Source organism: Tachypleus tridentatus, chromosome 3 (assembly GCF_004210375.1).
Source record: "Tachypleus tridentatus isolate NWPU-2018 chromosome 3, ASM421037v1, whole genome shotgun sequence".
NCBI classification, from domain to species: Eukaryota; Metazoa; Arthropoda; class Merostomata; order Xiphosura; family Limulidae; genus Tachypleus; species Tachypleus tridentatus.
The window spans coordinates 101,963,037-101,979,444 of NC_134827.1; the positions used below are offsets into that span (position 1 = coordinate 101,963,037).

Sequence of the window (16,408 nt, forward strand, 5' to 3'; positions counted from 1 at the left end):
TGTATGCATATTTTAAGGCCATGGGGAAGATCAACCGTGTACATAAGGCAATATTATGAAGATTTGTTTATTTGTTTAGAATTAAGCCCAAAGCTACACAATGAGCTATCTGTGCTCTGCCCACCACGGGTATCGAAACCCGATTTTTAGTGTGCAAGTCCGCAGACATACCGCTGAGCCACTGGGGGCAACTTGACACACTGCAGTGGTTAGCTAGTCACATGTCGCTCACATTCCAAGGTTTTCCAACTAGATCTAGCTATGTCATAATTTTCCGGTGTTAACAGTTTATTACGAAAGTTATGTATATGGTAAGATGTTCGTAAATACTTTTACCTTAATACATACAACCCAACTCGGCCTTTACCATCCCCTGAAATTACCAACGCCTCTAATCCATTTCAAGGGAGAAAAAAAAATCTGGCTCTAACAATCTGTCTTTCGGTCATTATGATGTTCATTAGTAAAGACTGGTTCGTGGAATGCAAAAACAACTAGCCACCTCCATTCAGTTGTGAAGTAGGGCGCAGTTATATGAAATAAAGAGGGCTTCAAAAACGTATTGGTATTTCAACTTCACCTTGGGCTCCAACGACAACTTGATTATGTCGCATACATTATCTTTAATAATCTGTGTTACGGGTTATGGTTATTAATAAAAAAAAATTGTGTTGGGTTATTACTTGGAGAAACTGTCTGGAAAGTCAGTGAAAAGTCTTTAAAAAGTTGAAGCACAAAACTGAGATTCGAATCTTGTAAATTAAACCCTTGCTAAATCTAGTAAAGATAAAAGATAAATTAGCCGAGAGAAACTGTGATATATATCTTTTAGTGCGACTTATTTATGCAAAAACATTCTTTGTATGTAAAGTACCTTTATGAACTGTAGCCTATTCTTTATCCTGTGGGTCGGACATGGGTAATAGATATCTTGGTGGTCTGCGGGTTGAAAATGTTTAATGTTCAAGCCGTCGAGTTGTCACTGAAGATGTTCGCACTTTTCTCCGTGGGCGTGTAATAAAGGTGATAGTCAACCAATCCTGGTATTTGGTATATGAGGCAGATGATGCCAACTGGTTGTCTTTTCTCTGGTTAGTTGTAACTTAAGGATCGCTGACCAGGTTTTTATAGCCCATTATGTTGTATATGTGTTGTATATTTTCAAACATTTTATCGCATACAGCCTCAAGGCTTACAAAACTATAAACACTGACAAAACATATGAAATTAATTAACGTATCCTGGTGATTAGAACGCTCGGCTGGGAGTCTTCGGGTTATGTGAATGAAACCCTGTACCCAGCATGCTGTTTATTTCAGCCAAGGGATGTTATAATGTTAGGGTAAATCCCATTACATTTTTTGGTAAAAGAATAGCCCAAGAGTTGGCGGTGGGTACTGTCGGTCAGTTGTCTTCTTTCTAGTTGTCAGTTCAAAATTAAGGAAAGAAGCAGATACCCTTATTGGCTATGCTGTAAACAAAACAACAGCAATCAGACGGATTATTTTGTTTAATAAGCGTCTGATGGTCATTCCAAAAATCGTACAAACTTGAATCTCGGCTTTATAAAAACGTACATTTACACGGTTTACGAGATCCCGATAACGAGGTCAAGGTCATTCGGACTTTCAATGTTTAATTGAAAACCGTCTTTATTCAAGTGCAAAGTCAGTTGCAAAGTTCGCTTACCTTCAAACAGCATATTTGTGAAAAAAACACAATTTTGTTTTAACAAAACAGGTTTCGACTTTGTTATGACCATGCGCAATGAGAATATTAGTGATCGTTTACATTTATTAAACTTTGTATTCAAGTTAGCAGTTATGTCATCTCTTCTAATATTTACGTTTTTGTTTCACGAGGAGATTATTTGTTCAAAATGTTGCAAAGGTCTTTTATGCCAAGTTTTCTTCATTATTAACTGATAATTTAGAGAGAAGAGCTAGTCAACAGCACCCACCGCCAGTTCTTGGGCTTCTCTTATATGAGCAAATAATGAGATTTGACCATTATTTTTCAAGCGCACCCACGGTTCTAAAGAATGAAAGGCATTTTTAAGGAAACTAGTCGCAAACCACCAATTCTCGGGTTCATAAAACAGTCACGCTAACTTTTAGGCCACTTCTGACCCATAAGGAGATGAAATTTGATATTAGCCCTCAAACGCATAAACTTCGAAAATTTACATTTTCTTTAGTAGTACAATATTAATTAGGTTTGGTTTGAAATTCGCTCAAAATACACGAGGGCTATCTGCTCTAGCCGTCCTTAATTTAGCAGTGATAGACTAGAAGTAAGGCAGCTAGTCACTACCACCCACCTCCAACTTTTTGTCTACTCTTTTACTAACGAATAGGGAGATAGACTGTAACATTATAACGCCCCCACTGTTGAAAGGACGAGCATCTATGGTGGGAGGGGGATTCGAACCCGCGATCCTCAGGTTGCGAGTCAATCGCCTAGCCACCTGGCCATGCTGGGCTTCCAACATCAAGTAATATCAACTATTCACTCGTTAAAAAGAATATCCTGAGGTATATATGTTGTTTTTCAGAATCCCATGAAAGACTTAAGACATCTTTAGAAAGGATGCACATAATGACATTCATGATTTAAAAGCAATGTAAGAAACATTTTTATATTCAATACCTGGGTTAACATAAGAAAGCAATGATGATACATTTAAATCATGTCCCTCATGGTTTATTATCCTACACACAAAACTTACCCTTCACAGGTTATGATACCATAGTGAAGACCTGTGGCTTTGTCCTCACAAATCATACACACCATTGGCTGCTCTGTTTCTTCCTTCTCGACTTCAGGACCCCGAGATGTGGACGGTGTCGCCGCCATGACAGTTGACTCCTCTTTTCGCCCGTTCCCTGATACACTGAGATTTAATGCCTGAGTGTCTGGTAACTGGGTGGGAGAAGATGGTCCTGGTTGTGGCAGTTTTTCTGACCAGGATACAAGACTGGTGCTCACCAAACTACTGCTCCGACTCCGAAACTGAGGCAATACCTCTACTCTGGAAGTGGTAGTTGATGATGCTGCGGATGGTATCCTTTGCACATTTGTCCCGTACTGAAGAGCGAAAGAAGGGTAGCTTCCTATTGCAGATAACCCACTAATTGGACCAGCACTGATCCCACATTGTCCTATAGCTGGCGCACTAGAAGTTATTAGAGATGTAGGTGTTGTGGTGTAGCAGGAAAGAGGTTGGGATCGCGAGGAAACTGGTCCACCTAAAAGTCCTATTCTTTCCATATTAGATACGCTATGTCGACGACCTACAGGGACATCACTACTTATTATAGAACTTGTGCTTGTATGCTCAGGTGACTGCAGCTCCTGAGATGGATCTGTCCAAATCACCGTTTCACCAGGACCAGAAGTTGGAATATCACTGATAACTAATGGCATTGTTTGATGCGATGCCCCTCTTAGCGAGGATAAATTTTGCTGCTTCACGTGGGGCCGTTCCTCATGGGCACTGAAATGACGCTTGTAGGCCTGTGCACTAGAAGGAGACCACAAATGAGGATTCAAGTGGGGAAGTACTTCCATAAAACGCCTGGTTGGCGCGCTTAAGTCCAATCCCTGCTCTTCTAACGATGTTTTGGGTTTTTCCGATCGAATTTCAGCACTTTCTGGAGCTCCCTCTTGTGTACACGTGCTTCCATCGTGGAAAACGTTGTCTTGTGAACTACTGCTTAACATTTCTCTTTCTGAGCTAGCCGCCTGTTGGGAGGGTGACTGGACGCTTTGGGTCGGAGAACCTTTCGCGGATTCCAGCTCTTCCTCCAGCATATTTGTATCTGGGGACTTATTTGGACCTTCAGACTGTGTTATCAAAGATACCTCCCCTCCTTCGCCCGATTCTAAGGGGAACTCGCTTGCAAAGTGACCCAGCTCTTCTTCCTTCAGAACAGGTTCCAAAGTGAGTACACTGTCAGGTGAAGAGTTATCAGGGTTCGTTTCACCGTCACTACTGTATCTCGAGTCAACTTTTCGACGCTTCAGTTTGATGTTGTGAAACAGGCTCATCTTATGCATCCTCTCCAGGAGAAGCGGAAACATACTTCCTGGAGAAAAAGAGAGAGAGAAATCAGTGTAATTGCAAACTCTGCTAACACGAGTTAAGGTCTGGGATCCAGAAAAGAAAATTATATGAACTGTTCATAGTGTTTTCTTTAAGGTCACGTGACACTCACAAGTAGTCGAAGTATAAGATGGCTCGAATGGTCAAATTTGTTTGTTTGTTTTTAACAATCATTTGAAAGGGAAGCTTACATCACACTGGTAAACCTTTCATTTTGTGAACCAATTCATAAGTCGCTTTCTTCCTTTGCACACTGTATGGGCATTCATTCGCCTCAGTGCTGTCACCTGGTGAGTGTAGTATAACTAGGCTTACCAGTCTCTATCTTTATAACCATCGTATCAAGATTTTATAAAACAAATATTGTTTAAGAAAGGCAAAAGAAAGAATCATAAAATCTTGATTGTCAAAATTTTGTGAACAAAATATGTGCTGCCATCTAGGGAGAAATATTATGGAAGGGTAGTGTTGTTTTCTTAAATTCTCAATTTCTTTCAAATAAATCAAGCTACTTCAAATTATTTAGGGGGTAAGATAATAAAATAGAATCGAATAATAAAAACGTTGGTGTGGTTCGGTTTTCTTTCTCTTTTTTTATTCTGTCAATAACAGTATTTATATTTCCTTAAAGGCTGAGCACAGTCCAATGCTTAGCGTGCCAGGCATCTCAGGTTCGCGACTCGTTGCCGCAAAATTACACAACGTCCTTTGGGACTGTTAGTACATTCTTGTATAGACTATCGAACCCCACGATTCGATCATTTGTCCTTCACGACTTGGCGGTGGGTGGTATTGACTAGCTGCCTTTCATCTAATTCATCATTTCAAGATTAGGGACAGTTAGTGCAAAAAGTCCTTGAGTGGCTTTGCCCAAATTCCACCCAAAATAACAATTTTTCTCAAAATATAAAATTTACTAAAAATACGGATCACATGACCAGGATTTCTGGAAGGTGTTCCCACTGAAACATGTGCATACGTTATTTAACAGAAACGTGTTCTGAAATTATAGTCCCATTTCAGTTGTACGCTAGTCAGATTAATATACGTTCAGTATTATTGTTATTACTATATAATTTCTAACACAATTTTCCCTATTCCTCGGTGGACTCATCAGATAGCCCGATGTGGCTGTACTATATGAAAACACACACACAATCTCCAACAAAGATACACATAAAAGTTATAAGTTCAATTATTATCAGATGAGTACTACGGGACTTAATAGTACTGAAGCACAGCTTTGATATTTGATTATCTTGATAGTAAAGCTACTAAAACTGTCTCAGCCGGAAAAGCCCTCTTTTTGGCGGAACTTGCGTAACGCGGACGGAAAACTGTTTTTCATCTACCTCATCTCTCAACAAGTAGGAGTAGGATTAGAACCTGAGTTAGGCGGAAAAAAGGGTTTTGATTAAATATTAATTTCTTATTTAATTAATAATTTCTTTAAATATAATAAATTCTCGGACATTTTGTTACAGTAAGTATTGGTTAAATATATAGTCTGTTCTTTATTCTTCCGTCATTATTCCGGAGGTCGCTGTTCGAAAAGAATGATTGGTCACATTTACTGATGGAAAACTAGAGAAACCATGGGTAATGGGTACAAGTGAAAATCCGTACTGTTTCAAAAATGTAAGGAAGAATCAACTTCCTATGGAATGGAAAGTGAATAATAAAGTGTGGATGGCACGTGTTATATTCGAGGAATTTTTTAACAATTAAACAGAAGAATGGAACAAGAAAATATGAATATTCTACTTTTGTTGGATAATGCAACTTGTCAACCAAACGTTCAACTTTTAAATGTTCGTTCAGTCTTTCTACCTCCATGTACAACATCAGTTCTACAGCCACTAGATAATGGAATTATACAGTGTATAAAATTAAAATACAGAAAACTGATGCTTCAGTATGTTATTGTAAACATGGACAACTGTAAGAGAGCATCTAAAATGACCATGAAAATTGACGTGTTAGATGCAATTTCATTTTTTAAGTCATCCAATCAAATGTGTAAAAGGAATGCGTAGTAAAGTGCTTTGGAAACTGTGGATTTATTCTTGATAATGGCGGGGATTGTGGAGAAGTTGTTGTTATGATGATTCTAGTGAAATCCAAACTCTGACTGAGAAGATTGATGCAGATGATTCTGTAAACGTGGAACGTTTTGTGAACGTTGACAAGAATGGTTTGACAGGAACTGATGAAATTGATTTAAAATCTACAATAGAATTGCAAGATGGTAACAGTGTGAGAGATTCAGAAGATGAACAAAATGGAAAAGACAGTGAGGAAATAGAGATTCATACTTTATCACAAGTGTTGCGTTATATTAACGTTATCAAATTGTATGCAAAAATGAAGTAGAAAAATGAACTTCATGAAAAGGTCGTAGAATTGGCGTTCTTTTTTAACCGCGTGAAGAAGCCCATTAAAAAACGAAACAGTTTAAATTGGACATTTTCTTCAAATAAATTTTAAGATTTTGTATAATTGTGTACATTTTGAATGCCTGTTTTTTTGTTTTTATTCTAATAAATATAACATAAACAGTATAATAACTTTATTCACAACTTCTTACTTCCCCTGAGTCAAGCAAGTACAACGTTCCGCTCAAATATTATATACAATTAAGGAAATGCATGTTCACTATGTCTAAACCGGAGGCCTGGCATGGCCAAGCGTGTAAGGCGTGCGGCTCGTAATCCGAGGGTCGCGGGTTCGCGCCCGCGTCGCGCTAAACATGCTCGCCCTATCATCCGTGGGGGCGTTATAATGTGACGGTCAATCCCACTATTCGTTGGTAAAAGAGTAGCCCAAGAGTTGGCGGTGGGTGGTGATGACTAGCTGCCTTTCCTCTAGTCTTACACTGCTAAATTAGGGACGGCTAGTACAGACAGTTCTCGAGTAGCTTTGTGCGAAATTCAAAAAACAAACAAACAAACAATCTAAGCCGGAAATTTTACTCGGTCCCGTGCGATTCGACGCCCGCTAGTTCAGCGGTAAGTCTAAGGATTTACAACGCTAAAATCAGGGGTTCGATTCCCCTCGGTGGGCTCAACAGATAGCTCGAAGTAGCTTTGCTATAAGAAAAACGCACACGCACACACACATGTGATTCCGCCTTAGACAGGTTTTACTGCATACGGTTTCCGAAACACTCTGCACTGTAAACAAACTTTCAGTTCTCAGTGTGATTTCTGGTGAAATTTATTTCCCGTAAAGGCAGTTAGTTTTTAATACTACCTGATTGTTTCTTTTTAGTGTGAAACTACACAATGTTCTTTTCTCCGTATGGAATCGAACCCTGGATTTTAGTGTTGCAATCCCGTGAGCTTAATGTTTACTCTTCGGGGTACAATTTTAAAGATGTAATTTTTTTTTTCTATAAGCCAATAACAATACAGGTATAATAATTTCCCTTTTAATTATATAACAGCCCCTCGCTAGTACAGCAGTAAGTCTACGGATTTACAACGCTAAAATCGGGGGTTCGATCTTCTCGGTGGGTTCAGCAGATAACCCGATGTAGCTTTGCTATAATAAAACACACACTTCTGTTACAAAATAATGGAAGATTAGCAGAGGAGGTAATAAGATATATACAGTGGCAGAAACATACAAAACCTTTGATATTTGTATAAACCAACAAAATATTCGCAGTTACTTTAGTATAATTATTGCACCAATACTTCTTTAAATATAGGATTTATAGAATAATACAAATAAAATCTAATCACAGACAGCGAAATTCGATAAGTCCACTCATCTTAGGCCTAACATTATAGTTAAGTCTTTGTTAAGTACGGCTTTTATTCGGATCTGTTTGTGTGTTTTTACAGCAAGTCACATCGGGTTATCTGCTGTGTCTTTCGACAGGATTTTAGCAGTGTAAATCCGAAGGTTTACCACTGCCCTAGCGGGAGACCCTGTTTTCGATAAAGAACTAAATTAACACTAAACTTTTGTACAAATTTGTACTTTAGTTAGGGTTTAACTTTATCCTAGTTAATACTATCAATAAATAACGTTATTCGACGACCTGATATTACACCCTTTTAAAAACTTTGATGACATTGAAGTATTTTGCTGTACAAAATGTCTACTAAGGTGTATTTGCATCCGCCTTTTGTTTATATCCATTGAAATTAAGTACGCGCGTGCTGACGCATTTAGATAGTAAGGTAGGTGCGTGCGTATTTTCAGGACAGACAAAAGCAATGTTATTATAATAGATGCGTCTGCATTACGTTTAAATTAACATTATATTTATCATTGCAACTGATACCATAGCAACCTCAAAGCGTTTTTTTTTTTTTTAACCCTAAAATCGCGAGTTGAACGCAAGAAAAACGCCACATTTTGGTTGCAGTTTTTCACAAGAAAACAGTTAAGGATTCGATCTCGTGCTCCAAACACGAAGTGAAATTCCGAAGAAGATTGTTTTGGCACCAATGAAAATCCTTTTCATGTTGATTTTCACTGCAATAACAGTTTATCAACACGTCTACAACACTCTGTGCACTTAGTAGAAACAACAAGAACACATATTCTACAGTTATTCCCAGGTCCGGCATGGCCAGGTGGTTAGGGTTATAATTAGGAGGTCATTTTTGGTCTCTGTTTGTTTTTACTTATTGAATATGCAAGTTATAGTTAGATTTTAAAGTGTTAATTAAATAGTTATCGCATTCCAAACTCTTGCCCACCATAGCCAGGGGTTTAGGGCGTCCGACTCGTAATCCGAGGGTCGCGGGTTCAAATCCCTGTCACACCAAATTTGCTCGCCCTTTCAACCATGGGGACGTCATATGTAACGTTCAATCCCACTATTCGTTGGTGAAACAGTAGCTTAAGCGTTGGTGGTGGGTGGTGATGACTAGCTGCCTTCCCTCTGGTCTTACACTGCTAAAATAGGGACGGCTAGCGTTTGCCCTTGTGTACCTTTGCGCGAAATTCAAAACAAGCAAACAGTTATTTCTTATGAATCTCATAGCTCAAGATCTGATCAATTACATCCAAGTGTGTAAATTACTAAATGATCTAAGAGTTTCACGATGATGATAAACCTATTTGAAATAAAAAATCTATTCTCAAGACGTCTGATATAATTTGAGACTTTAAAAGTATATCCCATGTGTCTAGTGGCTAGGATACCTGCCTCTCACTCAGGAGGCCAGGTTTCGATTCCCGGCATGGGAATTAACATTTGGGTTGAGACGTTCGAATCCCTGTCGCACTAAACATGCTCGCCCTTTCAACCGTATAATGTGACGGCCAATCTCACTATTCATTGGTAAAAGAGTAGCCCAAGAGCTGGCGGTGGGTGGTGATGACTAGCTTCCTTCCCTTTAGTCTTACACTGTTAAATTAGGGACGGCTAGCGCAGATAACCCTCAAGTAGCTTTGTGCGAAATTCAGAAAACAAACATGTCTTACAGTTATGGTATCTGGACTATACATTTAAGGGTTCATGGTTTGTGTTGTTATGAGACAGAGGAGATCCACACTTTGAGTGTGCTATAAGAGAAATGGTCAACTCATACTCTTTGGTCAGAAACGTGGTCCCACATGGCCAGGTGGTTAAGCGCTCGACTCGTAAACTGAGGGAATTGGGTTCGAATCTCCGTCCCACCAAACATACTCGCTCTTTCAGCCGTGAGGGCGTTATAATGTGACGGTCTTCTGCATCTATTTCTTCTGCATCGCAGTTTCCTGTCTTCATCTGACTGGATTCTAACGTTTTTGAAAGATTAAATTATTATTATTATTAGTTTGCAAAATGAAATTGATTTTCACAGACTTTTTGACACAAATTTAGGCCCAGCATGGCCAAGTGTGTTAAGGCGTGAGACTCGTAATCCGAGGGTCGCGGGTTCGAATTCCGGTCGCAACAAAAAACATGCTCGCTTTTTCAGCCGTGGGGGCGTTATAATGTGACGGTCAGTCCCACTATTCGTTTGTAAAAGAGTAACCCAAGAGTTGGCGGTGGGTGGTGATGACTAGCTGTTTTCCCTGTCTTACACTGCTAAATTAGGGACGGCTAACGCAGATAGCCCTCGAGTAGCTTTGTGCGAAATTCAAAAACAAACAAACAGACACAATTTTTTTTGAAATAATGGTTTCTCTGCAATGTTAGCCGCCGATACCCATAAGATACGTACGGTTCTAATGTTCTACTGCATGGTTATAAGGATATTTTATTGCTTCTTACTGTTTGTCGGATATTGTGATGATTAAAAGAGCCATTAATTATTTAATGTTCGATTAACTCACAACTTGAGGGTTAAATAATACCCTTACACATACAGATGGCTAGCACTCGAATTATTTTAGTGATAACTAGATAATAATTTATCAGTAACTATTTATTATACAGTGTTGGTTTGTTTGTAGTTAAGCACAAAGCAACACAATTCGCTATCTGTGCTGTACCCACCAGTGGTATCGAAATTTGGTTTCTAGCGTTATAATTCTGCAGACATAACGCTGTGCCACTGGGATGCATTATACAGTGCCGTGAAGTCAGAAGTTTGTAATGTGGTAATTTGTATTTAGAGGCACGTGAGTGACCCATAACGTATTTTGATACGTGAACGAACTGATCACGTAAAACCAAAGCTGAACATTATTTCCCGCCACTACGATAGAGCTCTGCATTTCAGTGGCTGGCGAGCTTGTGTTACCACAACATATTTTCCGCAGTTTAAGCTGTGGGTGTGTTATAAGTGTGCCAGTCAATTCCTTGGCGTGTGTGGTAAGGTGCTGCTGTCTGTGGTCAGTAGTTCAAAGTTTGTATGGTGATAGATAGCCTCAATAACGTTGCCATCAAATGAATAACTTCAGCCAGTTCTTGTTCTCATGAAGAGAGATCTTCCAAAGAAATGCCAAGGTTAAAACTACAGGATTAAATCTAACACGAAACACGAACCCGTCCTTACCAACGTAAGCTCTAATCGTCATCTGAGGGTCGCAGGTTTGAACCCCCCTTCCATCAAACATGCTCGTCCTTTCAGCCGTATGGGCTTTATAACGTGATGGTCAATCCCACTATTTATTGGTGAAAGAGTAGCCCAATAGTTGGCGGTGAGTGATGATGACTAGCTACTTTTCCCCTAGTCTTACACTGTTGAATTAGGAACGGCTAGCACAGATAGCCCTGCACGAAATTCAAAAAACGAACAACCGACCTTACCTACATCACAAAAACCTCTTATAATGTTTGTTCCACGCAAAGCGTAAATTTGTGTACTCCTTTTTACTAGTTGAGCTGTTAATTAGAAGAAAAATTATTCTCACTCAAACATAATCGTGAAATTTATCATAAATAATTATTGATGAATACGCAGTTAGGATACGTGTGGTCCGAAGCTCAAAAAGTGGTTAATGGTGATTAAAATGGCCGACTATCAAACACGTTGGATTTTACTAATATTTTTGTTTTTGGATCTTAACTTTACAACACATAAACGTATGTCATCTATATTTGATGGGTCCGTGCATCATAGTGATTTGTGTACTCTACGTATTTTGTCAGTGATCCCGATCAAAATGGCCGACTGGCGGCCATCTTAAATGACATGTGTCTGTATAAAAATAATAATATAACTACTTTGTATGGTGTGGATGGATCGTCATCAATATAACAACAGTAAATTAAATAATTAAATAAATTATAAAATGCTGTGGTAATTCTTTAATGCATCGAGTATATCACTAAACAGCATTAATTTACCAAATGTTTATTTCCGTGGTGGCATTTATTTGATTGAAATGTGATTGGATTATTGACACAAAACACGCAAACATGTGTAATGCAAATTACAATCCTTTTGATACAGAAAATCATTAATGTAACCTTTTAAACCGCATTAGAATATAAATATACTTTGAACATTTACGTTCAGTTGAATAGTTCAGCGCATTTCAAGTGTTTGGATGTTAGCAGCCAGAATCGATTATTGCGTTGCATGGATTGAAGCTTTTGCTAAGCCTAACTAATGCATTTTCCAGTATGTTCCTTATTCATGCTATCCCTAATCCCTTGAACTTAGTAGTTCAGTAAAGGTCACAGTAGAACCTACCCTGGTGCTCTCTTCATTTATTGAAGTGAAGGTGTGGGAGAGATGTTCTCAGTGCTTTTAGAATTCCGGGAGAAAAAAAGTGTTTTCCAATTTCATTAGCTTTACCTCAATGGACAAGTTCTCCTGGTGTTAGGAGCAGCAATAAATCTCGATTTCTGACAATAATTGTCCTTCACATATTTTAGCATGACAGCAAATGTGTAAAGTTATCTGTTTTCCCATACAGATCTCACGTCTCATTTAGAGAATAACGCCACCGCATCACAGTGGCAAGACCTGACATCTCAGGGATCGGAGAGTTGCCATTAAACAGTTTAAATCGTCACTTGTTACAGCTTTTTTGTCAACATTTTATTTTTTTTTAATTATGTGCTGCCATCTAGAGAGTAACATTATGGGAGGCTAGTTTTATTTGTATTTATTCTAGGAGTCAGAACAGGGTTTGAAATATAGTTTAGGGTTCGTGTATTTACACTCTACAAAATACACTGAATAAAGTAATTAACGGTAATACGAATCCCTGTAAATGGATTGTACTACTTAATAATATGGCAAAATCCCTGTGTAAATACATTAATTTCGTATGTGTCATGTAAGCCGATGACAAAAATTATTTTCATCTCTGATAAACAAAATGAAAGGAATAATTTTATTGACATGCTTATTTGTATTTATGACAAAAACAAAAACGTGTATTTAATCGATTTGCACGTTTCACGTATATGGGAGGGGGACTTTAACCCTGCTATGAACTTTGAATCGCCTGGGTGCTAATGTTACATGTATACTAAATGTATACATTTACACATTGGAACCTCTCAAAATGAGAAACTTTAACATTTTTACCAAGACGTAAACAGTTCGTGTAAAAACTAACAGCTGAACTCGACTTCAAGTATTTTCTGTTGTGAAAGACCCAAGGTTAAAGTTGTCATTTCACAAACACACCAGTCCTGTCTATCGGGTTTAGATAATCTATCTTGCATGCGAGGGCGACGGTTTCACAGTCCCAGTTTAACAATCCGATATGCTCATAAATCTAGTGATTTGGTCAATGTAAAATTGCACACATAACTTGGAAGGAATTGTTGTGGAAGCCACATGTGTGCAAATGATTTGCGTTCCTGTTTCAGGGTTTTTTCTGTTTCCTGGGGCACGTGCACGCCTTCTGTAATTGACATTTGTGGTTTTGGATTCTCATCTTTTATAAGAGGCTGAAATTTGTTTACTACGGCTGGTGTACGACCTTTTGTCGGTCTCTATCCAGATGGTCCTGGGCTCCCAAGTTGATCCATATTCTTATGTTTTTCAGAGCATTAATTGCAAGGGAAAGCTCATTCTTAGATATTCTAAATCCTCGATCTAAGTGAATGAATATTTTAAAACGGAAAGAGCTGTTATTTTCCCTTCACAAAAGCGATTAATTTTCAGTATCATCACACTACCTGCGTTAACCCCAAACAGCATCAAATATAGTTGCGGTACCCGCGTTCTGTGTGTGAGTGTGTGTTTTTCGTATAGCAAAGCCACAAAGGGCTATCTGCTCAGCCCACCGAAGGGAATCGAACCCCTGATTTTAGCGTTGTAAATCCGGAGACATACCACTGTACTAGCGGGGGGCTACCTGCGTTCTACCACGACTTCATTTCAGCCGTCGTTGTCGCGTAACATGCTGATTTTCGATTCAAAATCGTTTTAATATAACATATCAATGGTATAGGGAGACGTTACAAAGTAGAAGTGCTTCGCTAGACACGCAAATTTTACAATAAGAGATCGCAAGTATAAGTGTTTGCTTGTTTGTTTTAAATTTCGCGCAAAGCTACTCGACGGCTATCTGCGTCCCTAATTTAGCAGTGTAAGACTAGAGGGAAGGCAACTAGTCATCACCATTTACCGCCAACTCTTGGGCTACTCTTTTACCAACGAATAGTGGGAACCGTCACATTATAACGCCCCCACGGCTGAAAGGGCGAGCACGTTTGGTGCGATCGGGATTCGAACCCGCGACCCTCAGATTACGAGTCGAACGCCTTAACCCACCTGGACATGCGGGCCGCAAGTATAAATAGCTGTTAAAAAAACAGCTCCCATGCTGCCAAACGCAGCTCAATATAGGGGTCTGAAAGCATGACCCCCAGAAAATTATTATATTATTAAAACTTACAGTTGCTATATAATTAAAATATGAAGAAGTAGGGATACTATAGTAGCCCCAACACCACCTTGTTTCGACACCTTTCCATACTCAACCTTTTATAGTATTTCCTTAACTACTGCAAATTGTAAATTTTCGAAAATATAAGGTCACATGATTATATCACAATATAAGAAGTACCTTAAAAACACGTTATAATGTGACGGTCAATCTCACAATTCGTTGTTAAAAGAGTAGCCCAACAGTTGGCGGTGAATGGTGATGACTAGCTGCCTTCCATCTGGTTTTGCACTGCTAAATTAGGGACGGCTAGCGCAAATAGTCCTCGAGTAACTTTGCGCAAAATTCAAAAACAAACAAGCATGTACTGAACAAATAATGTTTCTTACTCGGCATAAGCTTATCAGTACCCTAAATAATTATTACTGGAATTAATATTACTTAACTGAAAAAACAATACATACTGACATCTACAAGAATAAACATTAACAAAGTTCATCTAACAGGCAAAACTGATTGGAAGTTAATATTTACTATTATTACATGGCTTACCCACTGTTTAGAAAATTACGTGCAAAGAAAATCCTTATATGATAGTTTAAAAAATAATGCACAAATATTTTTCAAACTACACACTGGGCTAAAAAAATAAGCTATAAAACTTCGTTAGAGCTAAGCCTAAATGCTTAATCCTACCTGGGTCTCTGGCAACGAGATTATATGACAACTAAACATGACGTTCGAAACAAATTTTAAAAGTTTCGTCCATCTTATTCGATAACAGAAGTAATCCTGTATTTTAGAGCTTTTTTTTCCTTTTCATTTACTTGTATTTTTGCTTAAAAACTTCAAAATCCTGTGTGAATAATATGTAACCTACCTAAGTTTTATTGTTGGTTAGAAAAAGGAAATAAAACACAATGAGCTTGTCGGAAAACTACGGTTAGAAAAAGGAAATAAAACACAATGAGCTTGTCGGAAAACTACGGTTAGAAAAAAGTAATACATTAAACAGTAACAGTAATGAAATTGTTGTATACTGTTCCTCATTATGCTATTCCCAGTATCAACAGTAATGATACTGTTATGTGCTGTTCTTTCGCTGACGAGGTCTTTTAAATTATCTATTGAAAATAAGGTATTTTAAATTATCTATTGAAAATAAGGTATTTTAAATTATCTATTGAAAATAATTCAAAGTCCAATCCACGTAAAGTATAACAAATGAATGTATTTTTTAAAGTTTCTACAAGCTTGAAAACTTCTACACTGTTGTAAGTTTCTGTAGGCCTACGTTACAAGTGGCGTTAGGCAACGTAAAACAAATCACTTTATTTTTACAAAGTAACTCATTAAGCGCGAAAGGAAACACAAGTCCAAATACGTACTTTACTTATATAAACTTACAGATTTAACTTTCTATCTTGAAAAAAATATATATTCGAATAACTCTACAAGCTTCAGGACTATGTCGTATTTATAATGCAGCTTCGAATGTGCGAGAAAATTTCACGCCAAGCGAGAACGTTTTAGGCGTTCCATACCCTCTAGCTAACAAACAAATTACAAGATTAGAAATATAGTTTACAACAATATCCAAACATTTTTAATACAAATATCATGCAAACTAGTTTCCATAAAAAATAAAAATACCGACATGTAATTGACATATAGCTTTAAGCAGTTTTGTATTCATAAAAGAAAGTATGCTTCGGTGGTTTCATGAACATCCTTAGGCTTGTCATACTAACTTCCAGCACATGCAAATATGGTATATGTGATAAAAAATCTTTTTTTTAAGCTCTTGGCCTAGTCCAGTAGCCTATACCTCTTGAGCGAGTAAATTTGTCCTGGTTTGAAACCTTTGAAACCCAAAAATCGGTTTTGTTTGTTTGTCTTGAATTTCGTGCAAAGCTACACAAGGGCTACCTGCATTAGCCATCTTTAATTTAGCAGTGTAAGACTAGAGGAAAAGCAGTTAGTCATCACCAACCACCGCCAACTCTTGGGCTACTCTTTTACCAACGAATAGTGGGATTGACCGTAACATTATAA

The 16,408-nt window shown here is 38.1% G+C and overlaps 1 protein-coding gene across 1 annotated transcript in view; it reads right to left on the reverse strand.

Annotated features, from left to right (window-relative positions):
- LOC143247624 (uncharacterized) overlaps positions 1-16,408 on the reverse strand; it is a 78,110-nt gene that overhangs the window by 22,325 nt on the left and 39,377 nt on the right. The window contains exon 2 of the mRNA XM_076495965.1: positions 2,729-4,088. Coding sequence (XP_076352080.1) covers positions 2,729-4,083 — 1,355 coding nt within the window. The 5' untranslated portion in view covers positions 4,084-4,088. The remainder of the gene's footprint in view (positions 1-2,728; positions 4,089-16,408) is intronic.